This window comes from Neoarius graeffei, chromosome 7 (assembly GCF_027579695.1).
Source record: "Neoarius graeffei isolate fNeoGra1 chromosome 7, fNeoGra1.pri, whole genome shotgun sequence".
NCBI lineage: Eukaryota > Metazoa > Chordata > Actinopteri > Siluriformes > Ariidae > Neoarius > Neoarius graeffei.
In genome coordinates, this window is record NC_083575.1 from 67,839,722 (window position 1) to 67,852,030 (window position 12,309).

The window sequence follows — 12,309 nt, forward strand, 5'->3', positions numbered from 1 at the left end:
CTAACCACTACACCACCGTGCCACCCTCTAGTAAGGACTAGTAAATAAAAATAAAAAATAATAAACTTGAGGATATCAGCTCGTATACCGCAAGCAGAGAAAAGCTAAATGGCGGCACGTGTTGCTGAACCAATCGAGGACGAAATAAAAACTCTACTCGAAAACAAAACCCCAAACAATAAAAAAAGCAACAAAATATGGAGTAAAAGCATTTGATGATGAGAACGTATCTCTTTTTTTTTTTTCAAGAATTATTATTATTATTATAGCATTTTTCACAAATTGCTCCTGTCATTTTGCCGGTTTGTTTACATTCTAAGTGGAAATGATTTTGTCAGACGTTTTGGATAAAGTTTTTATTCATCAAATTTGCAAAAAGTAAAAATAACAACGCTCTGTTTCTCAAAATCCAGTGAACGTGTATGAGTGGAGTAGTTATTCCACTCAATCTCGTCGTACATGGCTTATAGCCAACTCAGCGCTACGATGCACGACTCAATTTCGTGGAATAACTGTTACATATTTATTCTAGATGGATAGTATTTTTCTCTAATGTGTGTTGTGTTGTTGCAGAGCATCTTTGTGCAGTTTCAGTACAGCACAGAAAAGGTGTTACCCTCTGACGCTCTCCGTTCAGCTCTGGCCAAGACCTTTCAGGATGAGCAGCGCTTCCAGCTGGGCATCATGGACGACGCTGCTGAGTGCTTTGTAAGTGCCCTTACAGCTTGGATGATATTCAGGAGTAGGTTACTGTTGAATCAATTAAACCATACTCGATCCATATACATCAGTTAAACAGGTTTATAAGGAAGGAAGGTAACTTAAACATCGACCATGTTCTTTAACAGACACCGATACTTGCATTCTGAATCTGTGTAGGATAAAGAGTGCAGGGATGGACATCACCTGAAGAATTTTCTTTCATATGTGAAAAGAATAATTTTTTTTAGAACGGACTTTTTACAAACAAGTGTGGGGGAGGGTCATAGTAATGTGGCTTTCAAATAACTTGTGGGTAAATTACCTCCGCATATTCAAACACATTATCTCCAGAAGGATGCACGGCACAGATGTGAATTTCCGCTGCAGTGGGTTCACAGTGGAACTGAAAGATACAGGGTCATATAAAGTTCAGTTACTTTTATCTGGGATTGCTCTATGTGACCAGTAAGGGAACAGTTGAGTGTCATTTTTGTTGCTAATTTAATTTTGTCACATAGTTTGTGACAAAGCCCCAGTTGATTTTTAACCTCCTTTGCTTTGGGATAGATTTTTTTTTTTTACCCCGGATGCCCTTCCTGACACAACTCTCCCCAATCTATTCAGGCTTGAGACTGGCACGAAGTATACACTGGCTTGTGACTGGGTATTTCACCTAATTTGCATGTCTTTGAACTCCACACAGAAAGGCCCCCGTCAGCCATGGGGTTCGAACCCGGCACCTTCTTGCTGTGAGGCGACAGCGCTAACCACTGCACCGCCCCATATTATTTCCATATACCTCAAAAGCACAGAAAGGAAGCACACTGAAGCCATAGAAACAGTAATACTACATTGTATAATAGCCTATAGTATATTATGTACATGTACACTGTACAGCCAAAAGTTTGTGGACACCTGACCATTCCACCCATATTTAGTTTTTCCCCAGACTGTTGCTTCAAAGTTGGAAGGATATACTTGCATAGAAGCTCTTTTGAGTTACAGTTTCCATTCATTGGAACCAAGAGGCCCAAACCTGCTCCAGCATGACTATTCTCCTGTGCACAAAACCATGTGTCCATGGTTTGCCAAAGTTGGAGTAGAACAAATCAAGCCCTGACCTCAATCCCACTGAACACCTTTGGGAACAACCAGAACGATGACTACACCTCCAGCTTTCTCCCAGAAAATCAGGTGTAAGCCTTCCTAGAGGAGTGGAGGTTATTATAACAGCAAAGCAGGAATAAATCTGGAATGGGATGTTCAACAAGCACATATGGGTGTGATATTCAGGTGTTTTAGAAACTTTTGGCTATATAGTTGAAATATATTTAAATAATATTGGCTGGTGTTGAGTGGTACATCAGATATATTCCATTCAGCTAGCATGATATTGAGCAGGTCGAAGAAGTGTTCAGTATCATGCTAGCTGAATGGAATATATCTGATATACCATGAAAAGAGCCATTATTATTCTTATTATTATACATTCCTTTTGGGTGTTCAACATGTCTTTCTCTTTCAAAATTCTCTCAAAATCTTCTATAGTTAACGAAGAAAACCTGGCGGCCATGTTTGTTTACAAATTGTCACTGTAACTCGCTAGCGCGGAAGTTTTACGTCTCCGACGTGCCTCTTTTCTAGTTTTTTGATGTCCGTTGGTATGTTTTTCTCTTGTAAATACGTGTGAAGAATATGTAATGAAGTTTTGGAAGCCTTTTGGGTGTTCAGTGCATCTTTCTCTTTCCTGGTGAACAAAGAACTGCGCCTGCGCAGCAGAAAACTCTGTCATTGAATATTCGCATTAGCTCCGATGTGTGATGTCATGTTGTCTTGACAGTCATGCAATATCGTAAACCATATTCAATGCTTGTTCTCCATTGGGTAGAGTGATGTAATACACGTAGGACAAGTGATATGCTAACAATATTAAGGGTTCCCCCGGGTTCCGAAGAATATTCTCCACTTTTTTCCTTGAAAAATAAAGTCACATAAGTATTCTTCACTTTTTCTGAGTCTGTATGCTTTCTTAGTTACCGACTAATCAAAGTGGACTTAGTACAGGTTTATACCAACCAAACTGGCACAATTCAAATATTTGTACAAATACAGCTCGGCCTCTCCGTTGCATATAACATTTTGGCTCCACTCCAGCCTCTGATGATAAAGACTTGATTTTGGGTGCCCTGTGCACTATCAGGCTAAAATAAACCCCTTTAGTTTGAGCTTACTGAAGGTTATTTTAGCATGAATAATAAAAGATATTGGGACTCCCTTTAGCCTTTATTTCAGCACAAAACTTGATTTACAATTGAACAGAATTGAGAAGAGTCTTGTAACAAACAACACTGAAGGAATCTGATTTTCCTGTCAATTTACGAGCCGAATACGGAATGACACCGTGGTTTATGTCATACCGTTAGTTGACCAGAGCCATTTCTCGCTGTTGAAGAGACAAGTTGAAAAGTCAAGTTTTCCTGGGGCTCGGATTTTTTTAACGCCGATTTGCATCGATAGGTTGGGAACGTGAACTCTAACTTTACAAGGTAATATTATCACCCAAACACATCCAAAGGTTATGACATCTTTATTAGTGATTTTTATATTACAACATTCAAAAATCCCAATTGCCATCCAAGTCAGTTGTTTTATATCTTACTTTTTTGAGGGTGGAAATACCTCGGAGGTGAAAGCCCTGAGTGATGGAGCCGAACAACGCCACAGCGTTATCCATGGGAACTCGCCACGCCACTCAAAACTTAGCTCATTTCAGTCACTCACCGCCTGACAGCACTTTCACTTTGGTGGCTTTTTTTTTTCCCCTTAAAAACCAGCCCCTGTATTACTGACACTGTCCGATGTGCTCGGGGACAGTAGGGGCTCTGAGTGTGTCTCCCCCATGCCTGTTTCGGCCCTTAAATCATCCTCAGTGCTTGAAGTTCGCTCAAAAAAACTGTCAATGCCATTATTTGGTTCACGCAGAGATAATTACATCACCACACCAGGCCAATTAATTCACACTGTGATTGGTCAAAAGCTTGGCACTCATTTGGTCATTATGTGGAGTCGATTTTTATTGGTCACGAGCATGTGCTCATTGTTTACACTCTGGCTTTCTGCTGTCTCTTCACTGGGGTTGGATTTCGGCTAACGGACGGATCTGTGGAGGGATTTCTATAAAAGATGACTTATGATAATGATGACAAATACATTCGTCAGTGTGACGACTGCTAGTAATTTTCTCTTCGTCACTGATGGATTGTATTCGTCAATGACGAGCACCAGCGGGAACCCTGAATATTGCAATCTGTCAAACCAAATGAATGAAACCCACTAGACGGGAATCGAATACATGTTTTTATTCCATGGAAAAAGTGTCCTGTATGTATAATAATCCTGAATATTTACTGATGTGATAATGATGGCATGGGTGATGAATTTAAACAAGCAGAGTCTAACTGCTGAGGTTTAGAGCCAGACAATGAGAAATGAGTCTTTTTAATATCCATGTTATAAGTAAGGAGTAAAACATAATGGGCTGTGCTGTTGTAGAAATATAATCAACGACGCGGTGGTGTGGTCTGACCCGACACAAAGCATATTCCCTGTTGCCACCTGGAAGTTGATTATTTTCCTACTTATAGCTTGGAAGTTTTCCAACAATACGAACAATTTTTATTTAATAAAAAAATTACGCATATATTTTATCCATGTATCTTGACCTTTAATGCTGTGGAAGGTCTAGAAAAAAATTGGTTTCTGTTATAACTTGTTACAGCAGTTAACAATTTTACTACTCCCAAGGAGGTTTTAGTTCTAAGACTTTTTCACTTTAATCCATGAGAGTGCAATACACCGTTCTGTAATCATTTCCACATCATAAAAATGAGATCTTTATTAGGTCCTTTCTTTCAGCCTCTTCACTTTCTTTGTCTCTTCACCACTTCCATTACTCTCGACCCCATCAATTCATTACAAGTACATACATTAAATTTGAAATATGACTTTCTATGGCGACTTAAGTTGCTCTGGTAAAAGAAATCCTGAAGACGTGTGTGTGTGTGCGTTCCTACACCACAGTGCTGCTCTCTGTTTATTTTAGCTACCATTTATTCGTGCCTTGGATATGTCAAGGCGAGCAGAAGGAAAGGTCATGTTTGATCGCTTGTCACCTCTCCGTTCTCACCATTCTTTCCATTGAACTAGAGATGCAGCTATTTGCTGCATTTTCTCCCAGTGAGCTGAGAAAGCTGTAGGGTGTGGGATGGGATATGCTGAGCAGCTGAACCCTATGAGCTGTAAGGTTACCTTTCCCTAGTGAGATTGGCCTCTGATCAGTGTATTCATGGATAATGGGATTGAAGCTGAGCGAACAGTTCCCGTCTCCCCGTGAAGACAAACGCATCCTCATGCCCTTCCACCAGCTCCTGTTTGCCAAAGCAGAAAGGGCTGAGGGAGCCGTTAAACCAAAATCCCTACAAGTGCTAGGAACAATATGCATAAAGCATGAAGGACAAAGTCGCTCCAATCCTTTGCTCCTTTTTAAGTGCATGACCTTTTAGTTTCTTCTTCTTCTTTTTTTTTTAAACACAGTACGGCTTCTGAACTTCTTCAGATTTGTTTATACGTATTAGTGTCCAAAGACTGGGCAGAAGAGAGTCTGCGTTGTTGGAAGTAAATTGCTCTTATAATAAAAGCTTGGCCATTAAAAAGTGATGAAGTGCTGCTTTGGCCGAGATGTGTGTGTGTGTGTGTGTGTGTGTTATTTACCAGCTGGGAGGTCCGTATCGTGAAATACCGTGACCGAGGTCTTGAAAGTACTGAGCGAGGCCCTCTGGGCCGAGGTCAGTATTCAAGGCTGAGGTCACGGTATTTCACCATACGGACCGACCTTAAGCTGGTAAATAATATATGTATTTTTTCTTTACCAAATTCTAACAGCAAACGAGAGCGCCCGAAAGGGAAAACCGAGCCGAGCCGCCATTTTGAATCCTCATTCACGGCTGTAATGCAAATTGCTTCCTCCTCGGAATACAAGTGCACTTCCATGGCAGGAAAAAAACTACATTTTGCAGCCTATGTAGTCCCCTATTTATACAAATAGGAGTCATTCAGGATTCAGCCATGTTTTTGCTTGGCGTTAGCAAGTTGGAGGTTTTTAGCTTTCTCCTGAAATGTTTTCTTTTATTTTGTCTTCCTCAGGGCAGTAAAACTCGCTTTCGCTGTGAACACTGTCGTTATTGCTATCCATGATGTAAAATTAATGCTATTTTGAATCCTCATTCATGGCTGTAATGCAAATCGCTTCCTCCTCGGTATACAAGTGCACTTCCATGGCAGGAAAAAAACTACATTTTGCCACCTATGTAGTCCCCTATTTATACAAATAGGAGTCATTCAGGATTCAGCCATGTTTTTGCTCGGTGTTAGCAAATTAGAGGTTTTAGCTTTCTCCGAAAATGTTTTATTTTATTTCTTCGCTTTCGCGGTGAACACTGTCGTTATCGCTATCCATGCTGTAAAATTAATGCTATTTCCCTGAGAAATGCTGGCAAAAATTTATAAGATTTTTGATAATCTTATAAATAAATCTTATAAAAAAAAGATAAATGTTGACAAAAAATGCTACTATGTTTGTTGCTGTTGTGAACGAGCGAGTCACCAGAGGTCCGTAACCGGGGTCCGTACCGTAGGATACAGACCCGCTCGCCAGCCAATCAGAGCGCAGGATTTGGACCACGAAAAAAATAAATGGTAATATGTAACTAAGCTAACATTATCTAACACAGACCAAAATACAGATCTTTATCCTATCCACATTAACTGGATATGAGCAATTGTGCTCTCCAATTGGCTACTCTACTACTAGGCTATCAGGTCATATACCGTGAGTAGAGAAAAACAAAATGGCGGTGCGTGTTGCTGAACCAACCGAGGATGAAATAAAAACTCTACTCGAAAACAAAACCCCAAAAAATACAAAAAAGCAACAAAATATGGAATAAAAGTAAGAACGTATCATTTTTTTCCCCCAAGAATTATTCTTGAAGCATTTTTCACAAATTGCTACTGTCATTTTGCCGATTTGTTTACATTCTAAACGGAAATTTATTTTGTCAGACGTTTTGGATAAAGTTTTTCATCTCATCTCATTATCTGTAGCCGCTTTATCCTGTTCTACAGGGTCGCAGGCAAGCTGGAGCCTATCCCAGCTGACTACGGGCGAAAGGCGGGGTACACCCTGGACAAGTTGCCAGGTCATCACAGGGCTGACACATAGACACAGACAACCATTCACACTCACATTCACACCTACGGTCAATTTAGAGTCACCAGTTAACCTAACCTGCATGTCTTTGGACTGTGGGGGAAACCGGAGCACCCGGAGGAAACCCACGCGGACACGGGGAGAACATGCAAACTCCGCACAGAAAGGCCCTCGCCAGCCACGGGGCTTGAACCCGGACCTCCTTGCTGTGAGGCGACAGCAATTTGCTACACCACCGTGCCGCCTGTATAAAGTTTTTATTTATTGAATTTGAAAACAATAAAAATGCTCAGTTTCTCAAAATTTAGTGAATGTGGACAGAATAAAACAGTTATTCCGCTCAATTTTGTTGTACATGGCTGATAGCCGACTTGGTGCTTCGCGCCTCGTCGGCTATCGGCTGATATACCGTACGACTCGATTTTGTGGAATAACTGTTAATTATTTACCCAGCTTTACTCAAAAATTGAGATATGCTGCAAGTTTGCATAAGTTTGCGATCTATTAAATATCAAATGAGTTATTTTCACTAACAAACTTCTTCCCATGATGTAATGTTACCTCAAATATTAGCATTCTTCCTAACTTGAATAATGTTAGATAACTTCATTTATTTTTGTTAATCTTAGGTAGCTAGCTAGCTCAGCAATTTTTATTTACATGACTCACATTAACCACTATCAAATTTTGATAGTTATTTAACCAAAACGTCATCGTCACTGCCAAAACTGATCCAGGCTTGACTTGGCCAGAATTGCAGCAGTAAGGTGGCCAGTTCCTTTATGCGCTCGCACGCACGCACGCGCGCACACGCACGCACACACACACGCAGAGGCAATTTATGGGGCTTTTCCACTACCAACGCGGCTGAGTTGGGCTGAGCCGTGCGGTGCTGAGTCAAGCTGAGTGGGGCTGTTGGGGTTGCATTTCGACTACAACCACGCTGAACCGTGCTGGCTGGAAGTGGGTGGACACATTGGGTGGAGTTAGCGAAAGTGGGTGGACGTCACGTGATGTCGTTAGGCGGCACAAACAGTGACATCAGTGACCTTTTAAGCGGTAGTCTCACGACCCGGATAGTAAACAATAAACATGGAGGACATGGAGTCGTTAGTGTTGCTGGTCTTGGTGCTGTGGCTTGTTGTCACCGACAACGCCAACAGATACTGGCAAGAGCGTATAGATGAGGCGAGGTGCATAAGGCTTCAGAAATTCTCGTAATTCTTCTTCTTTCGGGTTTACGGTGTTTACAGATCCCAGCGTGCTCGCGGGGCGTGTGTGGGCATGTGAGGACACTCCTCACCAATCAGTGCACAGGGGAGTGTCTCCTCACGCCCCTAGCCCCACTCGGCTCGGTTGGGCTCACTTCAGCCCCACTCCAAAACCGTGCGAGTTTTGGGTGCTGAGTAAGGCTGAAGTGAGCTCAGTCGTGCTGCTCTGAGGTAGTTGAAACGCGAGCTGTGTTGGGCTGAAGTGAGCTGATAAAGGGTAGTGTAAAAGGCCCATTAGAGTAGCCAATCAGCCTAACCTGCATGTCTTTGGACTGTGGGGGAAACCGGAGCACCCGGAGGAAACCCACACAGACACGGGGAGAACATGCAAACTCCGCACAGAAAGGCCCCCGTCATCCACTGGGCTTGCACCCAGAACCTTCTTGCTGTGAGGCGACAGTGCTAACCACTACACCACCGTACTGCCCCTTTACCAAAATACCCACTCATAATTAGTGGTGACTAACTACTATATGCAGTGTAAATACAGAAATATCAATTGTTACTGAATCATTTACAAACCTCCATTTTCTCTGTTGAACTTTTTCACCTTTGTTTTACTTTTCTTTCACACACCCGTCCAGTCTTGGGCTTGTTGAACCCTATGTGCTCCCTCTCACACTCCCCTCATATTTTTGGATAATAATGGTGCTTCGAAAATCTCATCTCTCATCTCATTATCTCTAGCCGCTTTATCCTTCTACAGGGTCGCAGGCAAGCTGGAGCCTATCCCAGCTGACTATGGGCGAAAGGCGGGGTACACCCTGGACAAGTCGCCAGGTCATCACAGGGCTGACACATAGACACAGACAACCATTCACACTCACATTCACACCTACGGTCAATTTAGAGTCACCAGTTAACCTAACCTGCATGTCTTTGGACTGTGGGGGAAACCGGAGCACCCGGAGGAAACCCACGCGGACACGGGGAGAACATGCATACTCCGCACAGAAAGGCCCTCGCCGGCCCTAGGGCTTGAACCCAGGACCTTCTTGCTGTGAGGCGACAGCGCTAACCACTACACCACCGTGCCGCCCCTGCTTCGAAAATATCTAGTGTTTTATTCATCTTAAATGAGGACTCATGGGGAGTTCAATGAAGGTGCACACAGTCCCAGAGACACCCAAAGCACCCTTAGTCCCAAAATGATTCACTCACGGTCTTCCTCTTTGCTTCTGTCAGGAGAATATCCTCATGCGCATCCACTTTCACATCGCTGATGAGAGCAAGGAGGACATCTGCACAGCCAAACACTGCATTCCTCACCAGAAGTTTGCCATGACGCTCTTTGAGCAGGTGAGGCTCCTACTTCCATGATGTTTAGGGACAGTTAGTTCTCAGAGCTATATTTACTTTCTGAGAAACACATTTTTCATATTTAGTGTCTGTCTTGGTCACTTTACAGCCAGTGAAATGCTCCATTAACAAATGCACTGTTTTTTATGTGTGTGTGTATGTATATGTATGTGTGTGTGTGTGTGTGTGTGTGTGTGTGTGTGTGTGTGTGTGGACCACTTTACACTCATTATATTTACTGTCTTGTGCTCTCCTCATCTCTAGTGCGTGTGTGGGAGCTGTGGAGCGTCATCAGATCCTCTGCCCTTTGTTCAGATGGTGCACTACATCTCCACCACCTCTCTGTGGTGAGTACTGCAGCCCAGTGTGGGGGCCAGCTGGGTCAAGTGGGCGTGTCATTTAGTGGGGCAGGTGGGTGTGTCTTAGTCAAACAGCTTGACGTAGCTTTGCAGGGCAGGGTGTGTCTTATTTTTGGAAACTATGTGTGTTTTCTTTTCATGGAGACATGTGGCAGTCTTTCAAAATGGCTGTATCTTTTAGTGGAGCAAGTGGTTGTGTTTTTCAAGGGACAAATGGATCTACCTTAGTGGGACAGGTGGGCGTGTCTTTCAGTGGGACGTACGGATGCCTTTTAAGCCCATATAGCTCACAGTCTCACTAAAAGTTTCTCAGTGGGCACTTGACATAATATGGGGCCCCAGAGTATCTGTCTAGCTTGCTAACTTTCAAATCTAACTTGGTTTATTGTCTTAGATCCAACAATAAGTTCCTCCTGTCAGCGCTGAACTTTAGAACTCTGCCTACTCCTGGTGACGGAGCCTTTATGGCTGCTGCACCGAAACTATGGAACTCTTTGCCATATGACCTCAGATGCACCACTGATTTGAATGTTTTCAAGAGTAAGCTAAAAACGGTCCTTTTCCGGCAGGATGAATGGACTTCTTTTTTTTTTTTTTGAATCTCAGTATACTTTTATTCGTTATATTTAGTAAGCTGTTTCAGTTGTTAGGAGCTTTTGAATACTATATAGTAGAATTTGCACTGTATAAATCTCATCTCATTATCTGTAGCCGCTTTATCCTGTTCTACAGGGTCGCAGGCAAGCTGGAGCCTATCCCAGCTGACTACGGGCGAAAGGCGGGGTACACCCTGGACAAGTCGCCAGGTCATCACAGGGCTGACACATAGACACAGACAACCATTCACACCAATGGTCAATTTAGAGTCACCAGTTAACCTAACCTGCATGTCTTTGGACTGTGGGGGAAACCGGAGCACCCGGAGGAAACCCACGCGGACACGGGGAGAACATGCAAACTCCGCACAGAAAGGCCCTCGCCAGCCACGGGGCTCGAACCCGGACCTTCTTGCTGTGAGGCAACAGCGCTAACCACTACACCACTGTGCCACCCACTGTATAAATTATTATTATTATTATTATTATTATTATTAAGAATATGATTTCCTGCCAGGTTAGCTGACCTTTTTTTTTTTTTTTTTTCCAGGCAGCTAGCTAACTTTTGGATTAATGTCAGTCCTGTTTTGTGAATTTAAAAATGACTTACAATTTTCTCTGAGAAATTCTACGTTAGCTCACACTAGCCAGCTGTGTTATTAGAGAAGATTATGACCATTTGTTGAGTTAATGTTGGTTTAATTTTAGTACTGTTTTAAGCATCTTTTGCCCCTTTTCCACAAAAGCAGCTCCAGGGCTGGTTCGGGGCCAGTGCTTAGTTTGGAACCAGGTTTTCTGTTTCCACTGACAAAGAACTGGCTCTGGGGCCAGAAAAACCGGTTCCAGGCTAGCACCAACTCTCTGCTGGGCCAGAGGAAAGAACTGCTTACGTCAGCGGGGGGGCGGAGTTGTTAAGACCAACAACAATAACAAGACCGTGAAAGATCGCCATTTTTAAGCGATGAGAAGCAGCAGCTGTACAAACACGAAGTCATCCATTATTATTGTTGTTGTTATTGCTGCTGCTGCTTCTTCCGTGTTGTTTTTGCTTCGATATTCGCGCCAAGGTTTATGCAAACGTAGCGACGTAACTGACGTATACAGCGACGTAACTGACGTATACAGCGACGTAACTGACGTATACAGCGACATAATGATGTGTCTCCCCTTAGCACCGCGAGCTATGGAAAAGCAAACTGGTTCTCAGCTGGCTCGCAAGTTGAACGAGTTGTGAACCAGCACCAGCACTGGCCCCGAACCAGCCCTGGAACTGATTTGGTGGAAAAGGGGTATCTGTGTGGTTAATCTCTGTATGGATATAATCCTGATTCTCAAGAAGCATGGGTCATAAAACGGTGTATATGGGTCAAAGAAACTCTGAAGCCTACAATCTGCGACAGCTCTTCAATTCCTACTTTGGCACTTAGTTCTTTGTCTCTGAAAATAAAATCTCAGACCAGCCTCCATGATGTTTTCATTTGAAAACTGATCTGTTAACGCTTTTTTTTTTTTTTTTTTTTTAATTTAAAGTCATGCAAAAGCTTTGCTATAATATGGATGTTTGAATCTGAGGCCCTTTAAACCTTTTGTTTGAAACTTTGTCTCAAGTCTGCAACACTGCTGCATGTAATTCTGCCGAGTGCTTGAGGGGGAAAAACAATCCCTAGAAAGCATCTCCCGCTGGATCTCATTTTACATCATATAAGGTGGATTTTTCATTACATGAGCTGGAGTGTGGATTCACTCCACAATATCACCCCTATACCTGAACAAGGTAGAGAGAATCCATTTCCAGACAGGCGCTGGAGCTTAAT

The 12,309-nt window shown here is 42.8% G+C and overlaps 1 protein-coding gene across 5 annotated transcripts in view; it reads left to right on the forward strand.

Annotated features, from left to right (window-relative positions):
* The window catches only part of usp54a (ubiquitin specific peptidase 54a), a 176,001-nt gene that overhangs the window by 103,281 nt on the left and 60,411 nt on the right, over positions 1-12,309 (forward strand). For all 5 annotated transcript variants that reach the window (XM_060926288.1, XM_060926287.1, XM_060926290.1 and 2 more), the window contains exons 4-6: positions 574-708; positions 9,427-9,540; positions 9,805-9,887. In XM_060926288.1, coding sequence (XP_060782271.1) covers positions 574-708; positions 9,427-9,540; positions 9,805-9,887 — 332 coding nt within the window. The remainder of the gene's footprint in view (positions 1-573; positions 709-9,426; positions 9,541-9,804; positions 9,888-12,309) is intronic.